General features: G+C 46.3%; 3 protein-coding genes across 3 annotated transcripts in view; all 3 read left to right on the top strand.

The window, feature by feature from the left end:
* The first annotated feature begins 251 nt into the window (after positions 1-251).
* On the top strand, positions 252-4,510 carry LOC105913016 (perforin-1-like). Its single transcript, XM_012842030.3, has 3 exons — positions 252-805; positions 2,987-3,862; positions 4,121-4,510. The coding sequence occupies exons 1-3, from the start codon at positions 252-254 to the stop codon at positions 4,419-4,421; spliced, it is 1,731 nt and encodes a 576-aa protein (XP_012697484.2). The 3' UTR covers positions 4,422-4,510.
* Positions 4,511-6,401: 1,891 nt separating this feature from the next.
* On the top strand, positions 6,402-10,107 carry LOC105913026 (perforin-1-like). Its single transcript, XM_012842037.3, has 3 exons — positions 6,402-7,044; positions 8,482-9,357; positions 9,801-10,107. The coding sequence occupies exons 1-3, from the start codon at positions 6,500-6,502 to the stop codon at positions 10,105-10,107; spliced, it is 1,728 nt and encodes a 575-aa protein (XP_012697491.2). The 5' UTR covers positions 6,402-6,499.
* A 3,417-nt stretch (positions 10,108-13,524) lies between these two features.
* Positions 13,525-20,997, top strand: part of stx1b (syntaxin 1B) — a 47,280-nt gene continuing 39,807 nt past the window's right edge. Inside the window, exon 1 of the mRNA XM_031564449.2 lies at positions 13,525-13,827. Coding sequence (XP_031420309.1) covers positions 13,798-13,827 — 30 coding nt within the window. The 5' untranslated portion in view covers positions 13,525-13,797. The remainder of the gene's footprint in view (positions 13,828-20,997) is intronic.

The following is a 20,997-nucleotide window of genomic DNA, read 5'->3' as shown; positions in this document are numbered from 1 at the left end:
TGCAATATTATTTTATGACTACTGTGAATGAATTAAATGTACCATTCTGTTTCTCTCTCTCTGTGTCTCTCTCCCTCTCTCTCTCTCTCTCTCCCCCTCTCTTTCCCACTCTGTGTTTCAATTCCTCTCTCGCTCTCTTTCATTCTCTCTTTCTTTCTTTCTGTCTCTCTTTCTTTCTCTCTCTCGGTTTCTCTCTCTCTCTCTCTCTCTCTTCTCTGTTTTTTTTCCTCTCTCCAGAATCCAGCCTTGCGATGACTACCGCCCCTGGCCACCATCTCCACCATCACCACCAGCATCTTCTCTTCCTCCTCCTTCTTCTTCTCCTCTTCCTCCCCCTCTCCCTGAGCTGTGAGATAGGATCCACCACAGAGTGCGACTCCCTGCCCTTCGTTCCCGGGCACAACCTCGTAGGCGAGGGCTTCGATGTGGTGAGGATGAAGACCACGGGGGCCTTCGTCGTCGACACCAGGACCTACATGCTGGGCGGGGAGCAGGGCAACTGCACGGTGTGCCGCAACCGTCTCCTGAACCGGCGGCAGAAGCTGCCCGTCGCCGCGGTGGACTGGCGCGTTAAGGTGCGGTGCCGCCGGGCCCTCCGCGCGCAGATCTACGAGTCCAGCCAGGCGGTCCTGAAGGAGAACGCGCGGTCCCACAGCGCCAGCTGGAAGATCGGGCTCAACCTGGGAGGGTTGCATGGGTTCGCCGTCGGGGGGACCCACTCCGAGTCGTCCAGGTTCGCCAAAAGCCTGTCTGCCAAGGACAAGTACTCTTTTAGCCGTCACGACTTCACCTGCCGCTATTACACGTGAGTGAGGGTTTACTGGGGGTGGAGGTTTAAGTGTTACATTATGTGCGGCGAGCGTAGAGGCGAATAATGACACCTGTCACATTTTCCAAACTTACTCCAGACTTTGGTCCATATTACAGACTCCAAAGTTACGGTAGCCTGATTGTTGTACTTCAGTTGTCAGTCACTTTGGAGAAAAAGAATGTCAATTTATGTAAGGTCTGTGTTCTGTCCGTGTCTAATTTCTGTGTTTGTCTCCCTTGTGTGGTCACATGTTTGTTCCCATGTCTAGTCCTCGTGCTTCCTTGTTCCCGCCATGTGCTTTCCCTATGTTTGTTTGTCTATGCCATGTGCCCTCTTGTTGTTGTCCGTGTCTCCACCCCTCACCTGTTCCCAATCTCCCGGTTTGTGTGTATCATTGGTTGCACCTGTGTCCTGTTAATTCCCCTTGTTTAGTCCACCTGTGTCTTTGTCTGCCCCACCTTGATTGTTTTCACCTGTCCCTCGTTATCTGTTGCCTGTGTGTGTATATATAGTCCTTGTTTTCTTGTTTCTCGTGGCGTCTTCGTAAATTGTTGTTTCGTGGTATGTTCCTTGTTTTTCCCGCTGTTCCCCGTGTTCCCCGTGTTCCCCGTGTTCCCCGTGTTCCCCGTGTTCCCCGTGTTCCCCGTGTTCCCCGTGTTCCCCGTGTTCCCCGTGTTCCCCGTGTTCCCCGTGTTCCCCGTGTTCCCCGTGTTCCCCGTGTTCCCTGCTTTTCTCCTTGGTAAAGTGATTACTCGTGCTTCTGACCTCTGCCTGCCCTACAACTATTCTCCTGCTTATTCCCTGTTTGGTTTTGTTTGCAATTGTTGGACTGCCTACCTGTGTACCGAACTCGGATAGTAAAACGTTTCACCCTTTGAATCTACCCCTGTGCTGAGTCGTGCGATTGAGTCCTGCACAACACCCACCATTCGTAACAATTTACTTGTAAATCACTAATTGCTATACACTGACATACTGTACTGTAATATTCTCACAGATATAATATATACAGATGTCTATAGAGTGCTACATTAGAGCAGTAATTCATGAAGTATTTGTTTTCTAATAATATTCCAAATAAGTTCCCTGTTTTTTCCCTGGAACCCTTACAGTTTTTTTGACAAGACATCTGTGACCCTCTAAAAAGTTCTTTATATAAGCACTCATTTGCTTTCTGTCATGTGCCTCTCCATCAGAATAAGGTCTAAGGTCAATGTTGAGAAATGTTACAGCTTAAGGTTATGCACACAGTCATTGAGTTCATTTTAAGAAGTGTCATATATTATAATTTCCTTGTACTTCCCAGAATAATTTCCCTTAAAACTCTAGACCCCAGTCTTAAAAACATTTTTTTTTTCTATGCCTCGGATGGTGTCTTAAGGTTACAGGAGTGGCAGTTAATGGCGCTGTTTTGCATACAGGATGTCCTCTCAGCATGTCTGCTCAGCATAGTTCAGGCCAGATCACAGCCATATTGTCAAGTGCTATCTGCTGAGACAGTGAAAAAAAGATTCGCCCTTCAGAAAGGGCGCTTAATGAACCTCTTTTTTGCCAAATAAAAAAAACACATTGTAACCGAAACAAATAATAAAAAAAACATGCCGTGTTGAACACTGTTAAGGGACCCTCCCTCCTCAAAGACCCTGTGGGGTTTGTCAGTAATAGGGGTTCAACCTGATTAAAGGTGAAGTAATTGGATCAGTATTCAACCTATCGCTGTACATACGCCGGCACTGAAGTTGTTGTAGGTGAATTTCTAAACACAACACCTCTTCTGGATGTTACTGACCACTGGTCATGACCTGATGGACCTTAAAGAGTAGCCTTGAAAATGGTCATGCCATCCTAATCTCCAGATTATAATCCCATTGAAAACTAACATGGGAAACTATAGGCTGACGAATAGAAGGCCACAAATCCAGTAATAAGCGTCAGTTAGTTGAGGTACATTATGCCTCACAAATCTCAACTTGTAACACTGTAATAGACCATGGAGTTTCACAGGACCACAAGCAGATCAAACATGTGCTTTCAGATGGAGAATAGTCGAGTTTAGCATGCAGTATACTTCAGTATGACTAGAAAGTTTAATTACGGAAAGGTTAATTGGGGTTAAACACATCTGCTCAACTACATCAACTACAACACAGAGATATTTCTCTTTCTCCTCTCTAGATTTCGACTCCGAGCTCGTCCCCCTCTCACCAAGGACTTCAACCAGGCCATTCGCTCCCTACCTGTGAAGTATAATTCCACAACCCTCCCCTCCTACCGCCATTTCATCGCCGTATATGGCACCCACTTCCTTCGGCAGGTGGACCTAGGCGGGCGTGTGCAATCCACCACGGCCGTCCGTACCTGCCAGCTGGCCATGACTGGCCTAACCATCCATGACATCAGCAACTGCCTCTCTGTGGAGGCCACGGCGACCATCAAAGGCGTCACAGTAAGCGCCGCCTCAAACTTCTGCAAAGCACGGGGCAAGAAGCTGAAAAAGGGCCGCAGCTTCGCGGCCACCTTCTCCGAGCGCATCACCAGCATCCTGGGCGGCCGGGGCCAGGAAGGGGACCTCCTGTTCGCACCCGGGAACAAGTCCAGCTACGACTCGTGGCTCAAGTCACTCAAGACGCTCCCCGGCGTCGTCTCGTACAGCCTGACCCCGCTGCACATGCTGCTGAACAGGACGAAGGATCCCGTGAAGCGAGAGAGCCTACGCCAAGCCGTCAGCGACCACATCAGAGGGTCCGCCGTGCCCGTCGCCTGCCGCTCTAGATGTGCCGTGGGCAGGCGTGTGAACAGCTGCGCCTGTAAGTGCAGCGGGCACAGAGGCATCGATGCCAACTGCTGCCCCACTCAGCCCGGGCTGGGCGGCCTGTCCGTGGTGGTGGAGAGGGCCACGGGACTCTGGGGGGACCACTTCTCCAAGACGGACGCCTACGTGAAAGTGTTCTACGGGAGACGCGGGAGCGCCACGCCCGTGATCTGGAACAACGATTTCCCTCGATGGAACTACGGGGTCTCCTTTGGAACCGTCGATCTCGGGAGAAGAAAGTGAGGGCTGGAATGAAAAGCCACTTCTTTTTCAGATTATTTCATACTGTACTGAACAGAGAAAATGACTTCATGTCTTCCAAATAACGAAACTAGAATAACTAGATATCAAAGAATGTTAGGGTTATGTTATTTCATTAAAAGTAGTTCTGTTCTTAATGCATAACCTTGTAAAATTGTGGCTGTATGCTTTCAAAAGATGGTACAAATGATTGTCCTCTCTCTGCAATAACTCTTCTTCTATTCATTCTTCCCCAGCCCCTTGCGCTTTGAAGTGTGGGACCGGGATCAGAGGTGGAACGATGACCTCCTGGGCAAGGCCTCCCTGGTTCCCTCCCAGGGCCAGCGGGTGAAGAAGCGTTTCCAGATGAAACACGGCTCCCTGTACGTCTCCGTCTCCGCCACCTGCGCCCCGAGTCTCACAGGGCCCTTCTGCGGGAGGTACTCCCCGACCCCACAGGCCGAGGCGGGCGGGCACTACCCAAATGAGCAGGCCAGCGGTGGGCACACGTGGGGCCGGACGTCTCCGAAACATACCTGGAGTAATGCCTTATTGTGAAGAGGACTCTTTTATCCTCACCAGGATGATAAGAGATGAGAGGAAGAATTATTTGTGTTGTATAAAAGCTTCACAGTAGCCTTACAACTAGCTGTAGACGTGATAGAAATGTTTTTGGAATAACTGTTCGCCTCGGTATTCCTAACTTCTTAGTTCTGTGCAGTGTTGTTGTGATTGTTTGAGTTTCATGTTGGCTTTAGCACTAGATGTCTGATGCAAATGTGTTTGGAAAGATACCTTACAATGAGGAAAAGCTTTTCATCCTCACTGAGAGAAGAGAAAAAGGTTTCATGTGTCATCATTAATGTTTGAGCAGAACTGATGTGATACAACAGCTTCCTTCTGGCCGCGGCATCAGCACACCTTTTTACGTTTACTTAGATGTGCACTTTTATTCATTTCATTTCAATGCTGCTTTCAAAATCCAAATTTGTCTGCAAGTGAAGCAACATATTTTCATGGTTTACAGTTAACGTTTTTTCCCCCCCGGTATGTATTGCTGCAATTAAACCTGCTAACATGGAAATAAAAAAAATACTGTGTTTAAATTTGATGTGTTTTGGATGTAACTTGCAAAAAAAGCGAAATTACAGCCTAATGATATTGAAGAAATAACAGTAACAGTACAAATGAAGCAACACAATACACAACTGACGTATATTCCTACATCTGACTAAGATATGAATCATTTACATTTAGACATTTTAGACAATAACAACACATCTAATGCTATTTCTGAGCCTCCTACAAAGGTAATGAGAAATCCAATGCAGTGCTGTTCTCCCCTGGGGGTGGCTGAGGACCAGGCCTGACTCCAGCCCCACAACACCACTTCAGAAACCGTGCCTAAACCTATGGATGAGACACAGCCAGTGATTTACTGACATGAAAACAGGCTCTCTTCTACTCAGGAGTGGTAAAGATTGTTCACTGCAGAGGATAGATTGATGAAAGAGTTCATTTGTTCAGTCAACACAAAGAATGTGTATTCTATTTGTGCCTTTTTTTTAAACACAAGATGCTGTTTCTAAAATGTTTCAGTATAGAGGACATTACTCCTGTAATGCCTGGACACGACAACAAAATAAACTGCTCTATGGATGATCAAAATAAATAAATAAGAAATTGTGAAAATAAAAAAGAATAAAAAAGAATGAAGTGGTAGGATGTGCATGGTGATAGGGATGGAACAAGGACAAATGCATGGCACATCAGAAAGAATTTCAATGTTCCACTGGCATGTACTGTGTGTTTTTACGTTTGTGTTAACATTTATGTTGCCGATACTTATTGCTGTTTTTGGTCTGTGTGTGTGTGTGGGGGGGGGGGGGGGGGATAGGTGACTATAAAGACAAGTATGCTCTTAGTGTGTGTGTGTGTGTGTGTGTGTGTGTGTGTGTGTGTGTGTGTGTGTGTGTTATTATTGGTGACGAATGCAAATATGTTTTTGGTGTGTATGTGTGGGTGAGTGTGGGTGTGTGTGTGTGTGTATATGGCCAAGGGAAGGGTGTCAACAGGGCTGTACACTTCGTCAGCGTTTGTGTGATCGTGTTCATGGAAACAGCTTCTCTGCTACTGCGCTTGACATCCTCAAATGAAAGCCTTTCTAACGGGTGAGTCCATGTTCTTTTGAATAAAGATATTATGTTGACCGATTAAAGGGTTTCGTTTTCTCTGTCATAAAAATCAAATGATGGCTGCATTGAGTAGGTTTCATGTGTAGTTCACAATAGTTTCTGAAGTCACTAAACCTAGACTTGCACGTCAACTAATCATGTCGAGTTATAGTAATTAACATTTTTAATGTAATAATGTCATTTAATAAATAAGACAGTATTTCAGTGTACAAACTATACACATTTTATACTTTTCAGTGGTTCTGTTAGTGATTTATACTTCAAAATTTGTAGAGGTATTTAGCAAAACCTCCTTAACCTCTCTCTATGGAACCCTCTCTCTCTGTCTCTGTCTCTCTCTCTCTCTCTCTCTCTCTGTCTCTCTGTCTCTCTCTCTCTCTGTCTGTCTCTCTCTCTCTCTCTCTCTCTCTGTCTCTCTATTTCTGACAACCCTTCCAGATCATGATACCTGCCATCCTCCACCACCATCATTATCATCACCCACTCTTTCTCCTCCTCATCCTCCTCTTCCTTCGTTTCTCTCATGCCTGCCGCACTGCCCCCGCGACCGAATGCCAAAAGCCACCGTTCGTGCCCGGCCACAATCTGGTGGGCGAGGGCTTCGACATTGTCAAGCTGAAAACCACCGGCGCCTTCGTGGTGGACGTCAAGCCCTACCTGGTCGGCGGTGAGGATGGCAACTGCACACTGTGTCAGAACACGCTTCTGGGCCAGGAGCAGAAGCTGCCGGCCATAGTGCGCGACTGGCGGGTCAGGGTGCGGTGCCGTCGTGGCCTCAGCGCCAGGATCTACGAGACGGCCAGCTCTGTCCTGGAGGAGGACAACAAGTCCTTCAGCGCAGGTGCCAAGGTCGGGCTCGGCCTCGCCGGAAAGGGTGCGGTCTACTTGGGAGGCACTCACTCCAGAGCGTCCGAGTTTGCCATCAGCCACTCGACCAGGGACAGGTACTCCTTCACCAGCCATCAGGTGTCCTGCCGGTACTACACGTGAGTACACCAGGGGGGTGAACTGTGGGAGATAGACGTGTCTTATAAAGTAATAAACTCTTATAAAAGAGGAATAATCAACTAATGAATGAATGTTGTAAGAACACATTGCATGATACATCAAATGAATATGACAAGATACATGCAGTAGTAGTATTGTGTGGTATAGAGAACACATGACAAGATACTTGCCATACAATCGTGCTTTACAAGACAAAAAAATGAACATGATAAGATGCAAATCATACAATCTTATTGTACACTGTAAAGAATAATTATGTTAACATGCATACCAAACAATTACATTGTAGAATTCAATATAGAAAATGAATATGGTGATATGGTGCCCAAAAAAAACAATTTTTGTAACGTCTGTTTTTCGCTCTGTGGCGTTGGAGGCAGTTGGTGGTGTTTGTGGTCAGGCACTTTGGTTTTTATTCGCTTCCTCAGCTCAGCGCCTGGGCTCAGTCTGTCACCTACATGTGCAGTTAGAGTCAGAGCCAAGACGCCATGACACACACAAGCTTCAGCCCCTCTTCAACTCACCTTACGAGTGCAATGTGTCACTTTTAGTGTCAGACTAAAGACACAAAAAATGCTTCTAGACTCACAATAATGTTTTTTTTTTTCTATTTTAGGCCTTTTTGCATTGAATTTGTGTACATTTCTCTGGCCCTGAAAACTGAAACTACTGTCAAAGCACAAAAAAACATAAAAATACAAAGATCAAGAATATATAGACAAGTAGAGCTGGAGGCATTATCTTTTCACAGTTCCTTCAAACATGCAATAAGAAACATGTATGCTGTTGAGAACTAGAACAACAGCTTTCACACCCGAATCTGTTAATATTTAATTACACCTCACAGCTGTATGATGCAAACACTTCTTCGATGTAACACACAAGTGTCTACACAAGACAAAACCCGTATAATTCGCTATTATAGGTCATCTATGTTGTATTTTGAGTTTTAGACTGTCTTTACCAAAGGACCAGATATTTATCAATAACTGAAATGGATTCGGTTGTGTTGCTTCCATTAAAGCTCTTGTGTGGGCGGCTGAAGAGCTCTGCACATATCCATATATCATGTGGGTTGGCAGGGACTGGCCCTCTAGTTGTTATTCTAATAGGGTAAGTCACACCCTGATTGCATACCGCAAGTGAATTGGGGTCAAATTAAGGTCATGCTTGTGCAGGCAGTCTTCCAATGACACAATAAACACATATATGGTTTCAATTTTCATAAGTGAAACTTTATATACATTTTTATTTTCCCAATGAAAAAAAAAAACTGAAAACAAATCATACAGAAAAAGAAATCAACCATATTGATTCACCTGTACCCTTACAGGCATAGAGATCACACTGCCATTGATCAACTCAGTAGAATTAGAACTGCGATTGTCTCCTTATACTGCTGTCTCTACTTCCAGATTCCGTCTGCAAAGCAAACCTCCAATGACTCACGAGTTCAAGTCGTCCCTCATTGCCCTCCCCTACGCATACAGCAAGCTCACCGCCCCAGACTTCCGCCACTTCCTCGCCACGTACGGCACGCACTACCTGCGCTCCGTGGACCTGGGCGGCCGGGTGAAGTCCACCACGGCCGTGCGCACCTGCGAGGCCACCATGAACAGCCTGTCGGTGCACGACGTCAGCAACTGTCTCTCCGTGGAGGCGGCCGCCAAGAAGAACGACGCCAGTGCCAATGCCCAGCTGCAGTTCTGCCAGGCCAAGAGCAAGAAGCTGAACCACGGCCGCAGCTTCAGCAGCACCTTCTCCGACCGGGTGACGGACGTGTTGGGGGGGAGCGGAGAGTCTGGGGACATCCTCTTCGCCCCAGACAAGAAAGGCGGCTATGACACATGGTTCAAGTCGCTCAAGACGCTGCCCGGGGTCGTCTCCTTCCAACTGACGCCGCTGCACATGTTGGTGAACAGCGAAGTAGACCCCCAGCGCCACGTAAACCTCCGCAATGCCATCAGGGACTACATCATGCAGTCCGCGGTTAGCAAAGCATGCGGGGGGAAGTGTGGCGCCGGCCGGAGAGACAGGTCCTGCTCCTGTAAGTGTAGTAGCAACAAGAGGCTGGACTCCAACTGCTGTCCCAGTAAACCAGGGCTGGCCAGCCTGTCCGTGGTGGTGGAGAGGGCCACGGGACTCTGGGGGGACTACTTCTCCAAGACGGACGGCTACGTGAAGGTGTCTTACAGTGGACAGGGAAGCAGCACGCCCGTGATCTGGAACAACAACTTCCCCGCATGGAACTTCAAAATCCCCTTTGGAACGGTGGATCTCCTCAGTAGAGAGTGAGTGCTCGTCTGGCAGATGTGAAAGAAATAGACCACTTTTTGAAACATACGTGCCTCTTGGAAGGAGAAGCTTCCATCTGATGCTTTAATGACATAACAATATAAAGCACCAGTTTGCTGAGATGTATACTTAATGTTAATTCATCTCATTTATAAGTATATACTAACATCCTCATATATAAAGCTGCTGGGAGTATTTCTCATGGTCACCTTCTTTTCGGTAGTTTGTACTTTAAAGAGGTAGTGCACTGTTATGCTTTGAGCTTGGACTAGCAATGTAAGATTTTTCAATTAGTTGTATAACAACGTACACTTGCATGAGAAGTGCACTGTACTACAACCCTTAATTACTCAACTTTCACACGTATACTGTACCTCGGGCTACTTAAAAACGAAGTATGACCTCCGTCACCAGTAATGAAATTCATTCTCTCCTCTAGTTCGATAAAGTTCGAGGTGTGGGACAGAGACAACCGATGGGACGACGACCTGCTCGGCAAGGTCACCCTCAGGCCCTCGCAGGGCGTGAACGTGAGGCGGAGCTTCAAGCTGAAGCACGGCACCCTTTACGTCTCGTACTCCACCGTGTGCGCCCCGAGTCTGGCAGGCCCCTTCTGTGGCAGTTACAGCCCCAGTCCTGGCGCTGATGCCCCTCTGGCGCCTCTCACCCAGGACTGGCACTACCCGCACCACCCCTCTCTGATGCAGCGATCCGACGGAGGCTCCCGGAATAACACCTTCCTATGAAGCGCAGGCATGCCCGTGGCATTACCTTCAACGGCCGTGGGGAATGGGTGACTGAACGCAGTTAGGCCATTTTATTCTACAGGAGCCAGTCTCACTCATAAATATGTGTTGTATTTCGCTGTCTGTGCACCATAGGCTCTATTAATGTATTTAATCAACTGTATGCTAATTGTGTAAAGTTAACTCCAATAGATATATTGTAGCTATAAAGACATATACGTACAGTATATTTAAGCTGTGGCTTCTACTGTAAGCGCAAATGACATTTTCATGCGTGGTTCCTGTCTTTGTTTCTGTGGTAATGATATATGTTTTGTGCCTTGCTGCATGGTGCCTTGTTGTGAAAACAATACCTGCGTCTGCAGCGTCAGCGTGTTAAGAAATAAACACAGGCTAATATACGCAAGCTACATAAACAGTCTCTCCATTGTTTTTCTCCCCAGCGAAAACACATAATGATAATACATATCATATTTTACACTTCATAGAAATGTCCTCTTTTGTTCAATTGGGACCTATAGATACAATAGATTTCTAGGTAAGTCACAGTACAGTAACAATGGGGTAGCAATGACCTTTATGTTAGAGAGGTACCATTCCCTCCCAGAGAGGGTGGACAAAACTGTGTGGATATCATCAAGATGACTGCATCAGGCACACGTGCATCAGACTTCCTTTAAGAGACAACCAACGACGCCCTCGGTAAATCCAACATAGGTCCTGGGTTGATGAGCTGGGGCGAAGGGGAGACTTTCTCCTTGGTTAAATATTTATACGCTCTTGAGTATTGGCAGGAAAATGCCGATACCGCCTGTGTCATTACTAAAGGGGCAAGGCTCATGGGGGGGGGGCAAGGCTGTGTCATTACTAAAGGGGCAAGGCTCACAGTCTGTGTCTTACTAAAGAGGCAAGGCTGTGTCATTACTAAAGGGGCAAGGCTCATGGGGGGGGGCAAGGCTGTGTCATTACTAAAGGGGCAAGGCTCACAGTCTGTGTCTTACTAAAGAGGCAAGGCTGTGTCATTACTAAAGGGGCAAGGCTCATGGGGGGGGGGCAAGGCTGTGTCATTACTAAAGGGGCAAGGCTCACAGTCTGTGTCTTACTAAAGGGGCAAGGCTCATGGGGGGGGGCAAGGCTGTGTCATTACTAAAGGGGCAAGGCTCACAGTCTGTGTCTTACTAAAGGGGCAAGGCTCACAGTCTGTGTCTTACTAAAGAGGCAAGGCTCACAGTCTGTGTCATTACTAAAGAGGCAAGGCTCACAGTCTGTGTCTTACCAAAGAGGCAAGGCTCACAGTCTGTGTCTTACTAAAGAGGCAAGGCTCACAGTCTGTGTCATTACTAAAGAGGCAAGGCTCATGGGGGGGGGGGCAAGGCTCAAAAAGCTTGGGCTCACCTAAGGGGCCTTCCCATGCAGTATTTACCTTTAAAGTCCATCATCACTGTCACAGTTTTGGGCTGCCGTCCAAAAAACCTCTGGGAACCCTCTATCATTAAACCCCTGCCTCCACCAACACCGCCACCGCCACCGCCACCGCCACCGCCACCCCATCTTCACCCGTCACCCCCCGTCGAATCTCAGACCTTTCAGAAACACTTTGCTAAATGGAAAAAATATCTAATCTATCCAATCATGGCCATCACCCTGTCTCACTTCTTTCACCATCTGAGGGGATGACAGCTTCCCCCCCATCTACCTGGGCACGTGGCCAGCTGGACTGGGAAGGAGGGGGGGGAACGAGGTGGGTGATGCGGGGAGGGTTGCGTTTAGCCTACTCATAAAACCTTTATTTGAAATGACTTTGGCTCTTTAGCAAACACCTGAATGAAGGTGTCACAACAGGGCAAGTGGTTTAGCCAATGAAATGCTACCTCTGTCATGTGATCGTGTGTGGTGTGCGTGATAGGCACGCCCACAGTTGGACCCCAGGTGGTGCTCAAGCACCTGCCCCTTTGCCCTCCGACCTTTTTACAGGACAGTTTTTTTCTATTACTGTTTGTAAACCATTTTAATTTGGGTCATGGTATCAATTTTCAATGAAAAGCGTGCTGTAACTATGTGTGTGTGTGTGTGTGTGTGTGTGTGTGTGTGTGTGTGTGTGTGCGCGCGTGCTGTAACTATGCACGACAACTGCATTTGAGTTTTTAATTCCGTGAGACCGCACTAGGCCCTGTATCTCACCCCTTCGCAACAGCACAGCAACCGCACGCTCGCGCACTCAAATCGAGCGCCCTGTGGAGCAGCATGCGCGTTTCCCGGACCTGCCTTCATTGGTGGAAGCCAGGTAACGACACTGTGTCCTAAGCCTTGGCATTTGTTCATTGTTGTGAAATTAAACCACTATTAAAACATCGCAATTGAGCCTGGAATCTGCCAAGTAGCCTAACTTAGACAATAGTCCACCATTAAGCTTAACAACAAGCTTGTTTTGTCAGGCAACTTAAACAAATAAATATGGATTAGGCCTACGTAGGCAAGTAGTTATTTTAATAATGAATTACTTAAAGATTTTTTTATATATAAATGACAGTCAGTGAGAGGGATGCCCTTAGCTGGAGCACATGTGTGTGTGTGTGTGTGTGTGTGTGTGTGTGTGTGTGTGTGTGTGTGTGTGTGTGTGTGTGTGTGTGTGTGTTTGTGTGTGTGTGTGTGTGTGTGTGTGTGTGTGTGTGTGTGTGTGTGTTTGTGTGTGTGTTTGTGTGTGTGTGTGTGTGTGTGTGTGTGTGTGTGTGTGTGTGTGTGTGTGTGTCTCTCTGTGTGTGTGCATGCCCGCTCTCAGGTCTTGAACAGCTGGTTTACTGGTTTAATTGGTATGTGCAGATGGAATTATTTGTGCAACATAATGACAATTTGATATCACGGAGTACTGTCTTACATACAAACTGTGTGTAGTCGGCATTTATATAAGATACTATTGCCATCATTTTGATTTGTCGTTGAAATAGCACCGGCCATGAAAGTGTAGGGCTACTACATTTGAGGCCTGATAAACAGTGCATAAGGTATCACAACAAAGGAGGTCTGCCATTAGCCGGTGAATATAACTCATCTGTCAACGATCAAATATAGTTTAGAAATCAGCATTTTCAGAGAGCTTCCTTTCAGCCGACTGTCACAAAAAGAGAATTTCGGCGTTTGGGAGAGGTCTGTGTGTGCATTTGGGCCTCTTGAACTTGTCGCGTTGAAGCAGAAAAAAAATTCAGCCTGCGATTTTCATTTAGCAAGAACAAACTACAGTTCCCTGGTTGGCATGGAAAGCGCCGTCCGATTACGCGCTGCGGAGAGACGGAGAAGAGGAGGAAAAAGGGCGGAGGGGGAGGGGTGGCAGGTAGAATGATAGAGATGGAGCGAGGAGGATGCGCGTGCGCAGAGGTGCTCCATCCCTCCGCATCGCTTTTTTTTTTTTTTTTTTTTTTTTTTGCAGCATCAGTACCGCGCTCGAATCGCATTCGTTTGCTGGAGTCTGTGCGCGCTGCGGGGCTACACTGCGCCGCTACGGAGGACACACGAGCACTGTGAAACGGGAATAGGGAACGGAAAACGCCACAGTAGCACAGCACAGGGGATACGCAACCCCCTTATCAATACAAATTGCAGACATCTAAAGGACTCGGACCCTTGGAAATAAGAAGACCATCAAAAAAGAGAAATTTCGAACTAAAGTATTGTAGCCACCACGGCGAGGGAACCATGAAGGATCGTACGCAAGAACTACGAAGTGTAAGCTTATATATTTCTACCATCTCTGCCCTCCTCCCCTGGTCCTCTCCTCCTCCCATCTCCTCGAATCATCACCGCAGTCGGGCGTTAGCGGATGGCCTCGCATGGATAGCTGACAGAAAAGGCTGTAAATCTGCACAGTAGTCTTTTGCTGGGGTTTATTTTGTATTTGCACGTCCATTTTATGTTTTAGCTCGAGTATCATATCGCGCATATGTGTTAATGGCGGTGGCCACGCGTGCTGTATTACATGTGATTTATGCAAGGTGAAAAAACTGAGTTACTGCTGAGGATCATCCAAAATGCAGAATGCAGTACAATTGAGTATACTGTCTTGCACAAATACGAAAGCAATTACATCGATACTGCTAATGTAGAGAAAGATCTCTGGCGGCTATAAACCTGTAGCCTGTATGTTTATTAGACCCTATGCATAAGTGTGAGGCCAATACGTGCTGTTTTAAATTGCTCTAACTATGACGGAGGCTGCATAGCGGATGCGCTGAGGCACAGAGATCCTCGGCAGATCCATAGATGCTTCCTGCATTTCCAATGATGGAGTGGAGCCGCCATTCGTGTTGCATTCACATTTTTATGCCTGGTTGGTGGTAGGATTTTAACGGACTGGGACGGGGTCGACTAGCGTTGGGTTGGCAAGGGTTGGAGGGGGGAGTTATGAGGGGGGGGGGGGGGCGCAGCGTGCGGGCGGGGGAGATATATGGCTGGATAATTATTACATATCTGAGTATACCCCCCCCCCTACCCACACACACACACACACACAAATGAAGGCGGTAAAGACGTGAAAAGGAGAAAATAGTCGACATTATTAGTCGGCATTATTTCATTAGTCTTAAATAATTTGATTCGATTTGAACACCTTGCACACAAGTAGCACCTGCACTACGATCCCTTCCCATTTTTTAGGTACAATCTGTACGTCAGTGGAGCAGGGAGGGATGAGAGAAGTCACGTTGAACATATTGTCTTTTTAACTGCATACCGAGTTGAGAGTGCGAGTATGCGAGTACGTATGTGAGTATGGTACAATAATATTCCCAAAAGACGGTCAGAAATCAAATCAATGCCCATGGCTTTTTGGCGTTGCCCAACCTCCACCAACCTCCCCGTCTCCGGATCAATACAAATCCGAGAGGAAACGCCTGGACTCACTGCTGCTCTGCAGCCCTTGATTTAAGATCTCTCTCTCTTTCACACACACACACACACATGCATAGGCACACAAGAGAGAGGGAGAGAGAGTATCTCCCTGTTGCAAATGTTGACTACGCACTGACACGTACGCTATGAAAAGCAAAATGTGAACTAACAAAATCACACCCGGTTTTGGTGAAGGGTAATACCACGAATACATTATCAAAGTATTATATCCTCAAACAGTTCATTTCATGCTATGTGGTGAGGGTAAAACAAATTCGGGACAGGGTTTATCTCACGAACAGAGAATGTTTATGCTGTCGGCGAGAAAACCCTAGTTTGCGGTGTCCCCAACCCACCCTTTCCAATTCTGATAGACGACGTGAAGCTGAAATGGGCAAAATGATACTAAACGACTGTTTGTTTGAGTGAAGGACTAATCCCCACCCCCCAAGTATGTGTCAATGACAGTATTACATTTTGAATTTCTGCCGACAGATGCGATGTGATCGACTAATAATGACATTTTATGTAATCATCAACATCACTGTGACGTATTGCTCGCGCTACATCGTCCCCCTGTGAGGAAATCGTCTGCGAGTCGCATCAGTTATTCGGAATAGTGAGGCAAACAGACATATTGAAAAAGACAGGGAGAGAGCTATAGAGTATTTTTGTAATGGCCGTTTTTGTGTCTGCCAATGAGATGGCCTTGAGATTGTGAAGAGTTTGCGTGTGAGAGTCTGCATCCGTGTCCATTCTCATTTATCAGAGACGCAGGTTGAAGCAGCGTCACTTTAACATTGTTCAAATATATTATTTAGCCAATCACAGGGCACGTAGGCGACCTCAGAAAAAAATCCCGGAACCAACCGTGAGTTTAGGGCCATGTACAACCTCCCTAACACACACACACTTTCACTCGGGCTTTTTAATTATCTCTCTCTTTGTGTGTGTATGTGTGTGTGGGTGTGCGGGATAATGTCATGCATAAACACAAAAAGTGAAATAAGTAAAGGTGGTTAAGGATATTAATCTCTCTCTCTCTCACACACACACTCTCTCTCTCTCTCTCAACCTCTCTCTCAGTGTATACAAAAATGATCACAAATAATTCTGAGTTGTAAGGCTATGCTTCTGCATTTTGTGTAGTCCACACACCAGCTGACATGAATGTTCCCTTCTATGCTACTTGGTAATGGCTAGTGTATCACCACATGGATTGCATGATACATGTTGCATTGGGCCTGCCATTTCAGCACTGTTAGAAGAAGCCCACTGTAGACACAGTGAAACCTTAAGGCAATCCCTCTGTCAGATAATGGCTGTTGCTGTGGTTGTTTTAAGCCTTCGTGTGAAGAAAACCTGTATGGAAGCGCTCACTCACCCCTCAGTGCGCTGTTCATGTGCTCTTCCCAGCTGCCTACTCAGGGGACAGCATCCCCCATGTACACTCAAGACATTCATTCAGGAGCCGGTGATTTGCAAAGGAGGCATTACGGCTCGGGCTATCCCTTATCGCGCTGCGATCTCGTCTCGTCCGATTATAATTGAGCTGTACGGATGTTTTACTCATTCGCCAAAGGATTGAAGGGGCCTGGACTTATCAGGATTCTGTTGACAATTTACGAGTTGGCATTAGTGGAGATATGGAGTATTTTATAGGTTTCTCTCCTTTCGAATCAATGTATAATCAAATTAAAGCACATCAAGATATGTTCTAGCAAAAGGCCATTGTCAGTGTCAGCTAATTCAATATTATCTATGATCAGCCGTGAGGCTCAGTACTGGGTTAGATTAGCTTGATGCAGGTGTTAGGTAGCAAGGTGTCAGCGCCAAATTGCCCCTGCCTAGTCCCTAAGAACTTTCTAGAACCTCACTGGTTCATGTGAGGGTAGGCTACTTGGCGCTCTTGGAGCCAAAATATATACTGTCCTCCAAACCCAGAAAGAAATGCAGTGTCTGTGACAGAGTGCTGAAGATTCTGCTGCCCCAGGGCCGTGCCAAACACAGCACCTGCTCCTCTTTCCCCCAATCAAAAACCAATTAAATACCCCAAGTAAACAAACAACTGTGGGTGTGGAGGAGTCAGGGCAGGGCAGGGCCGGGCCGGAGCACGGGCAGCCATGACAGCAGAAGGGTGCTATGCAGCAATCCCATGATTCAGCTGTGCGTAGCGAGCAACAGTAAGCATGGCAGAAGAAAAAAAAAGCGCCAGAATCTCTGGTGATCGAAGCACAGCTTGAATGCTGCTATATGTGTGGTTGTGTGAGTCCATGTGTTTTGGTAGGAAAGAAAAAAAATAATGCTTTTCATGAGGTGAATCATACTGATTCATTAATCTAATGAATATTTTGGTATCGACCAAACAGGACGTGGTGCTTCATCACTCCAAATTCTCCGAGGCTATATTTGGTACAGTTAGAAGAACTGGATCAATACTCTCTCCAGCCAGTTATTTCATGGATCTGAGAAAATGGATATCATTTCAGATCAGAAGATTGAGGTTGTTGCTGAACAGCAGTCGAAAGAAAATGAGCTAGAAATAGAGGAGAGAAAGAAGGGTGAAGGCTCCAAATTTGCATTGTCATCGCAGCCAGTCCTGAAATGACCCTGAGCAGTACGTGGTTTCCTGGTTCAGCCGGTGTCTGGACTAGAGAGGACGGGGAGGTTTTCCTCAGTAAGGTTGTTCGGCGCCAGGAGCCACCCGGGCCGTCTATATTTAAAACTGTCAGCTTAACACAAATGCAAAAAAAGTCTATTCACCATGTGTGTAGCTACATAACAGTTGCAGCTATTGGAAGCTAGATAACAGAAGTATGTAGCATTCTATGCTGCTAAATGGCTGGTGGAGCTCTTGACTGCCCGGTGAAGATGGAGATTACAATGAGACGTGGCAGTGCTGTTGCAGCCTGATGCCTTTCATATGACCCTGGGAGCCTGTATGGCCACTGGTCGGGCCTTTCGCTGCCACGTCCCTGGAGTTGACACGCTTGTCTTTTCTGTGTCTGGTGGCGATCGGCATGCTTAACATGGAGCCGTAAGCCCTCTGCTTGGTCAGGAGGTCCACGTCGCTGACTTATGATGCGCTAGTCAGAAGCTGCCGCCTCATCCGTACACATCAACCAGGCACACCTACAACGTTAGGTAACATGTTACTCCGCATGTTACTGTCAACCAGTGCGAACGGCCACAAAACTCCCGGGCGACCGTCATGAGAAAAAAAAAGGCGACTGTCACATCAGCGGGCGACTGCTGTTCACACTCGTCTCAGAATGTCTCGTTTTAATCGTCTTTCGTCTCAGAATGTGTCGTTTGAATCATCTTTCGTCTCATTTCGTTCTTTTCTTTGTAATTTTTTTCTTTCTCTGACTGAATGTGTATTTTGATGGTACCGCGCTGTCGACGGCAGCACGTTCAATCCGTCTATTTGTCGATGTTGAGGAGTGAGTCAGCACTGTTGAGCTGTTGAGTCAAGTGAGACAGGCGGCCAGCTCATAGCCCAACCCTGAGAGCTGTGTTCACCAGAAAGAAAATAGAGAGAGAGAGAGAGAGAGAGAGAGAGAGAGAGAGAGGCACAGAGAAAGAACATGCACTTAAATAACGACTCGATGGACTGCTTGAAATGAAAAAGAAGCGCCTGTCCACATTTATCCACATCATGGATCAATTCCTCGACTTCCCTAACAAGAGTTGCTTATCAGCGAGAAAATAGGTAGAATTATGACCTATCCTAATAAAAGGATGCATTTATTCGGTGTGATCTCATGGCATTCAACCCACTGAAATGAATACATTTGGATGGCGTGTTAACTATGTGAAAGAAAGAAAATACAGCCATTTTGTATGCGCTTTCTGCTTTGTTATAGATTGCTTTTGCCCAACGGGCAGCTCTCCACCTCTCCCTCCCAAGGACTGAGTCAGAGAGTGACTATGCCCTCTATCACCTGGACGTCTCGGCGCCGAGACAGGCCTGTGTCTCTTAGGCGCAGTGACCAATCAGACTACCCACTTGGGAGTCGTCAAAAAACCTCTTGTGTCTATAGGAGGTTGTCTGTGTTACTGTGGTGCTTTTATACAGGATGTGGAAGGGGAAATAATGGGAAATGCAGAACGTAGAGTCTCATCATGGAACGCAGAATGTACCTGAAATGGACATGTAGAATGTACGTGTAGAATGGACACTAAATGCACATAGAATGTTAAATGTGCCGCTGAAGGATGTCAAACCTTATGTCTTTTTGAAAATAGAAGCTTTTTGGGTGCTAGAGCACGGCCAGTAGACAGGGGATCAATTTAAATAGTTTCACTTGACTGCATCGATCTTCTACGTCTGCTGCTATTTATTTGTTAAAGAGGGTCCTGGAGGTCTTCTATTACACGATAACTTTGCTGTAGGAGTGATAGACATCTCACTTTGTTATGTCACATGTTTCACAACTGGCTCAGGGTGCATTTCATCCACAGGTTAAGATATACAGTATCTAACACTACTGCCATTGCTAAGATACATTTCATTCACAGGTTAAGATATACAGTATCTAACACTACTGCCATTGCTAAGATACATTTCATTCACAGGTTAAGATATACAGTATCTAACACTACTGCCATTGCTAAGATACATGTATGCGTTTCAAACACTGCTACCAGCATAGAGTAACAGATGATGTATTTGGGTAATCCTGCGAAGGAAACTAATTTGGCTAAACTGCCGTGTCGTTAATAAAATAATGCGCCGTGGGCAGCACGTCTGTCGAGTAAGGGATATTCAATGATATGCTAATAAGCAGATAACAATCAAGTGACTGTCAGGACAGTCCTGATGGCAGGGGCGATATTGACGATTTCTGCCTGATGAATGGGTCCGCAGCAGCAGCAGCTCCAACAGTTCTGGGAGGACACTGGGAGAAAGCAACGGCATTATGGTGATTTATGTCTTATTGGCTGGAGACCTGGCCGCCCAGAACAATCCATAGGGTCTCATACATTTGAAGCATCTGCCGGCTTTAACGTTTGTGTTGCACAGATTTTAAGGAAAGGACATCTTTATGGCCATATCTGAGATAGGGGGTTTCTTTTATTGAGACACAAAGGAGATTCTTGTTTGGGTTAATATGATTGTGATGTGATATGAAATTTAAATGTATACAATTGAATACAGATACCACTAAAGTGTAGTACGTGTGCCGCGGATGAAAGAATCTTCACATCTTAGTCCAACTGTCTGATCATGAAAAAATCTCCAACATTGGATTTCACTTACAATGTGATGTGTATTTGTGTGTGTGTGTGTGTGTGTGTGTGTGTGTGTGTGTGTGTGTGTGTGTCAGCTACATTGCCAGTAAAAAAAGGCCTTGGAACAGCTCCATCTGATTTAATCTTCTCCTTCTCAGAAAGGTTTAAAGCAAGTAGGCTGATCAAAATCTACTCGCATTTACATAAAACATCCCCAACCGGAAAAAAAACAATTAATTATTTCATTTAAAGCACTGAGCATCATGCGGCGTACCGAATATACGCCGGGTGATTTCTCCTACTCTGCCTGCCAAACAGCGCTTGCTCACTCGACCACACAGGGGGGGAGAGCTGAATGCCGGCCGACAACATTGTCTGCTGCAGCAAGGGAATTTGGTGAGACAGCAGAAGAAAATGGATCAATCAGCGACTCAGTGTGGCTTCATTTTCCTAATTGCCAATTTGCTGTTCACAGTGAAGATAGGAGAAAAAAAAATGCCGTTACCTGCATTCTCTCTGCTGGAAGACATATGGAATTATATTTACAGCTTCCGAGATTTGTCACCCCTACTAACACATTTCTTGCACAGTGATACTGAAGACTCTGTATTGATTGATCGGTATTGATTCTTCGTTATTTTCTATGACGCCTCGGTTTAGCAGTTAGAAGCCGCCCCCCTGGGTGCTTTACTGTAACCAGGTGACTAATACTTTCCGGAATGTGCCGTCATGATTACCTCAGTGACTGCAGTGTGGGAAATGAAAGCTCACAGT

This window comes from Clupea harengus, chromosome 1, assembly GCF_900700415.2.
Source record: "Clupea harengus chromosome 1, Ch_v2.0.2, whole genome shotgun sequence".
NCBI lineage: Eukaryota > Metazoa > Chordata > Actinopteri > Clupeiformes > Clupeidae > Clupea > Clupea harengus.
This window is presented reverse-complemented; position numbering and strand designations above follow the sequence as displayed.

Coding starts and splice junctions, on each gene's coding strand:
- LOC105913016 (XM_012842030.3), top strand. CDS start 252: ATGACTACCGCCCCTGGCCACCATCTCCACCATCACCACCAGCATCTT. Junction 806..2,986: donor TTCACCTGCCGCTATTACAC/GTGAGTGAGGGT, acceptor TCTCCTCTCTAG/ATTTCGACTCCGAGCTCGTC. Junction 3,863..4,120: donor GTCGATCTCGGGAGAAGAAA/GTGAGGGCTGGA, acceptor ATTCTTCCCCAG/CCCCTTGCGCTTTGAAGTGT.
- LOC105913026 (XM_012842037.3), top strand. CDS start 6,500: ATGATACCTGCCATCCTCCACCACCATCATTATCATCACCCACTCTTT. Junction 7,045..8,481: donor GTGTCCTGCCGGTACTACAC/GTGAGTACACCA, acceptor CTCTACTTCCAG/ATTCCGTCTGCAAAGCAAAC. Junction 9,358..9,800: donor GTGGATCTCCTCAGTAGAGA/GTGAGTGCTCGT, acceptor TCTCTCCTCTAG/TTCGATAAAGTTCGAGGTGT.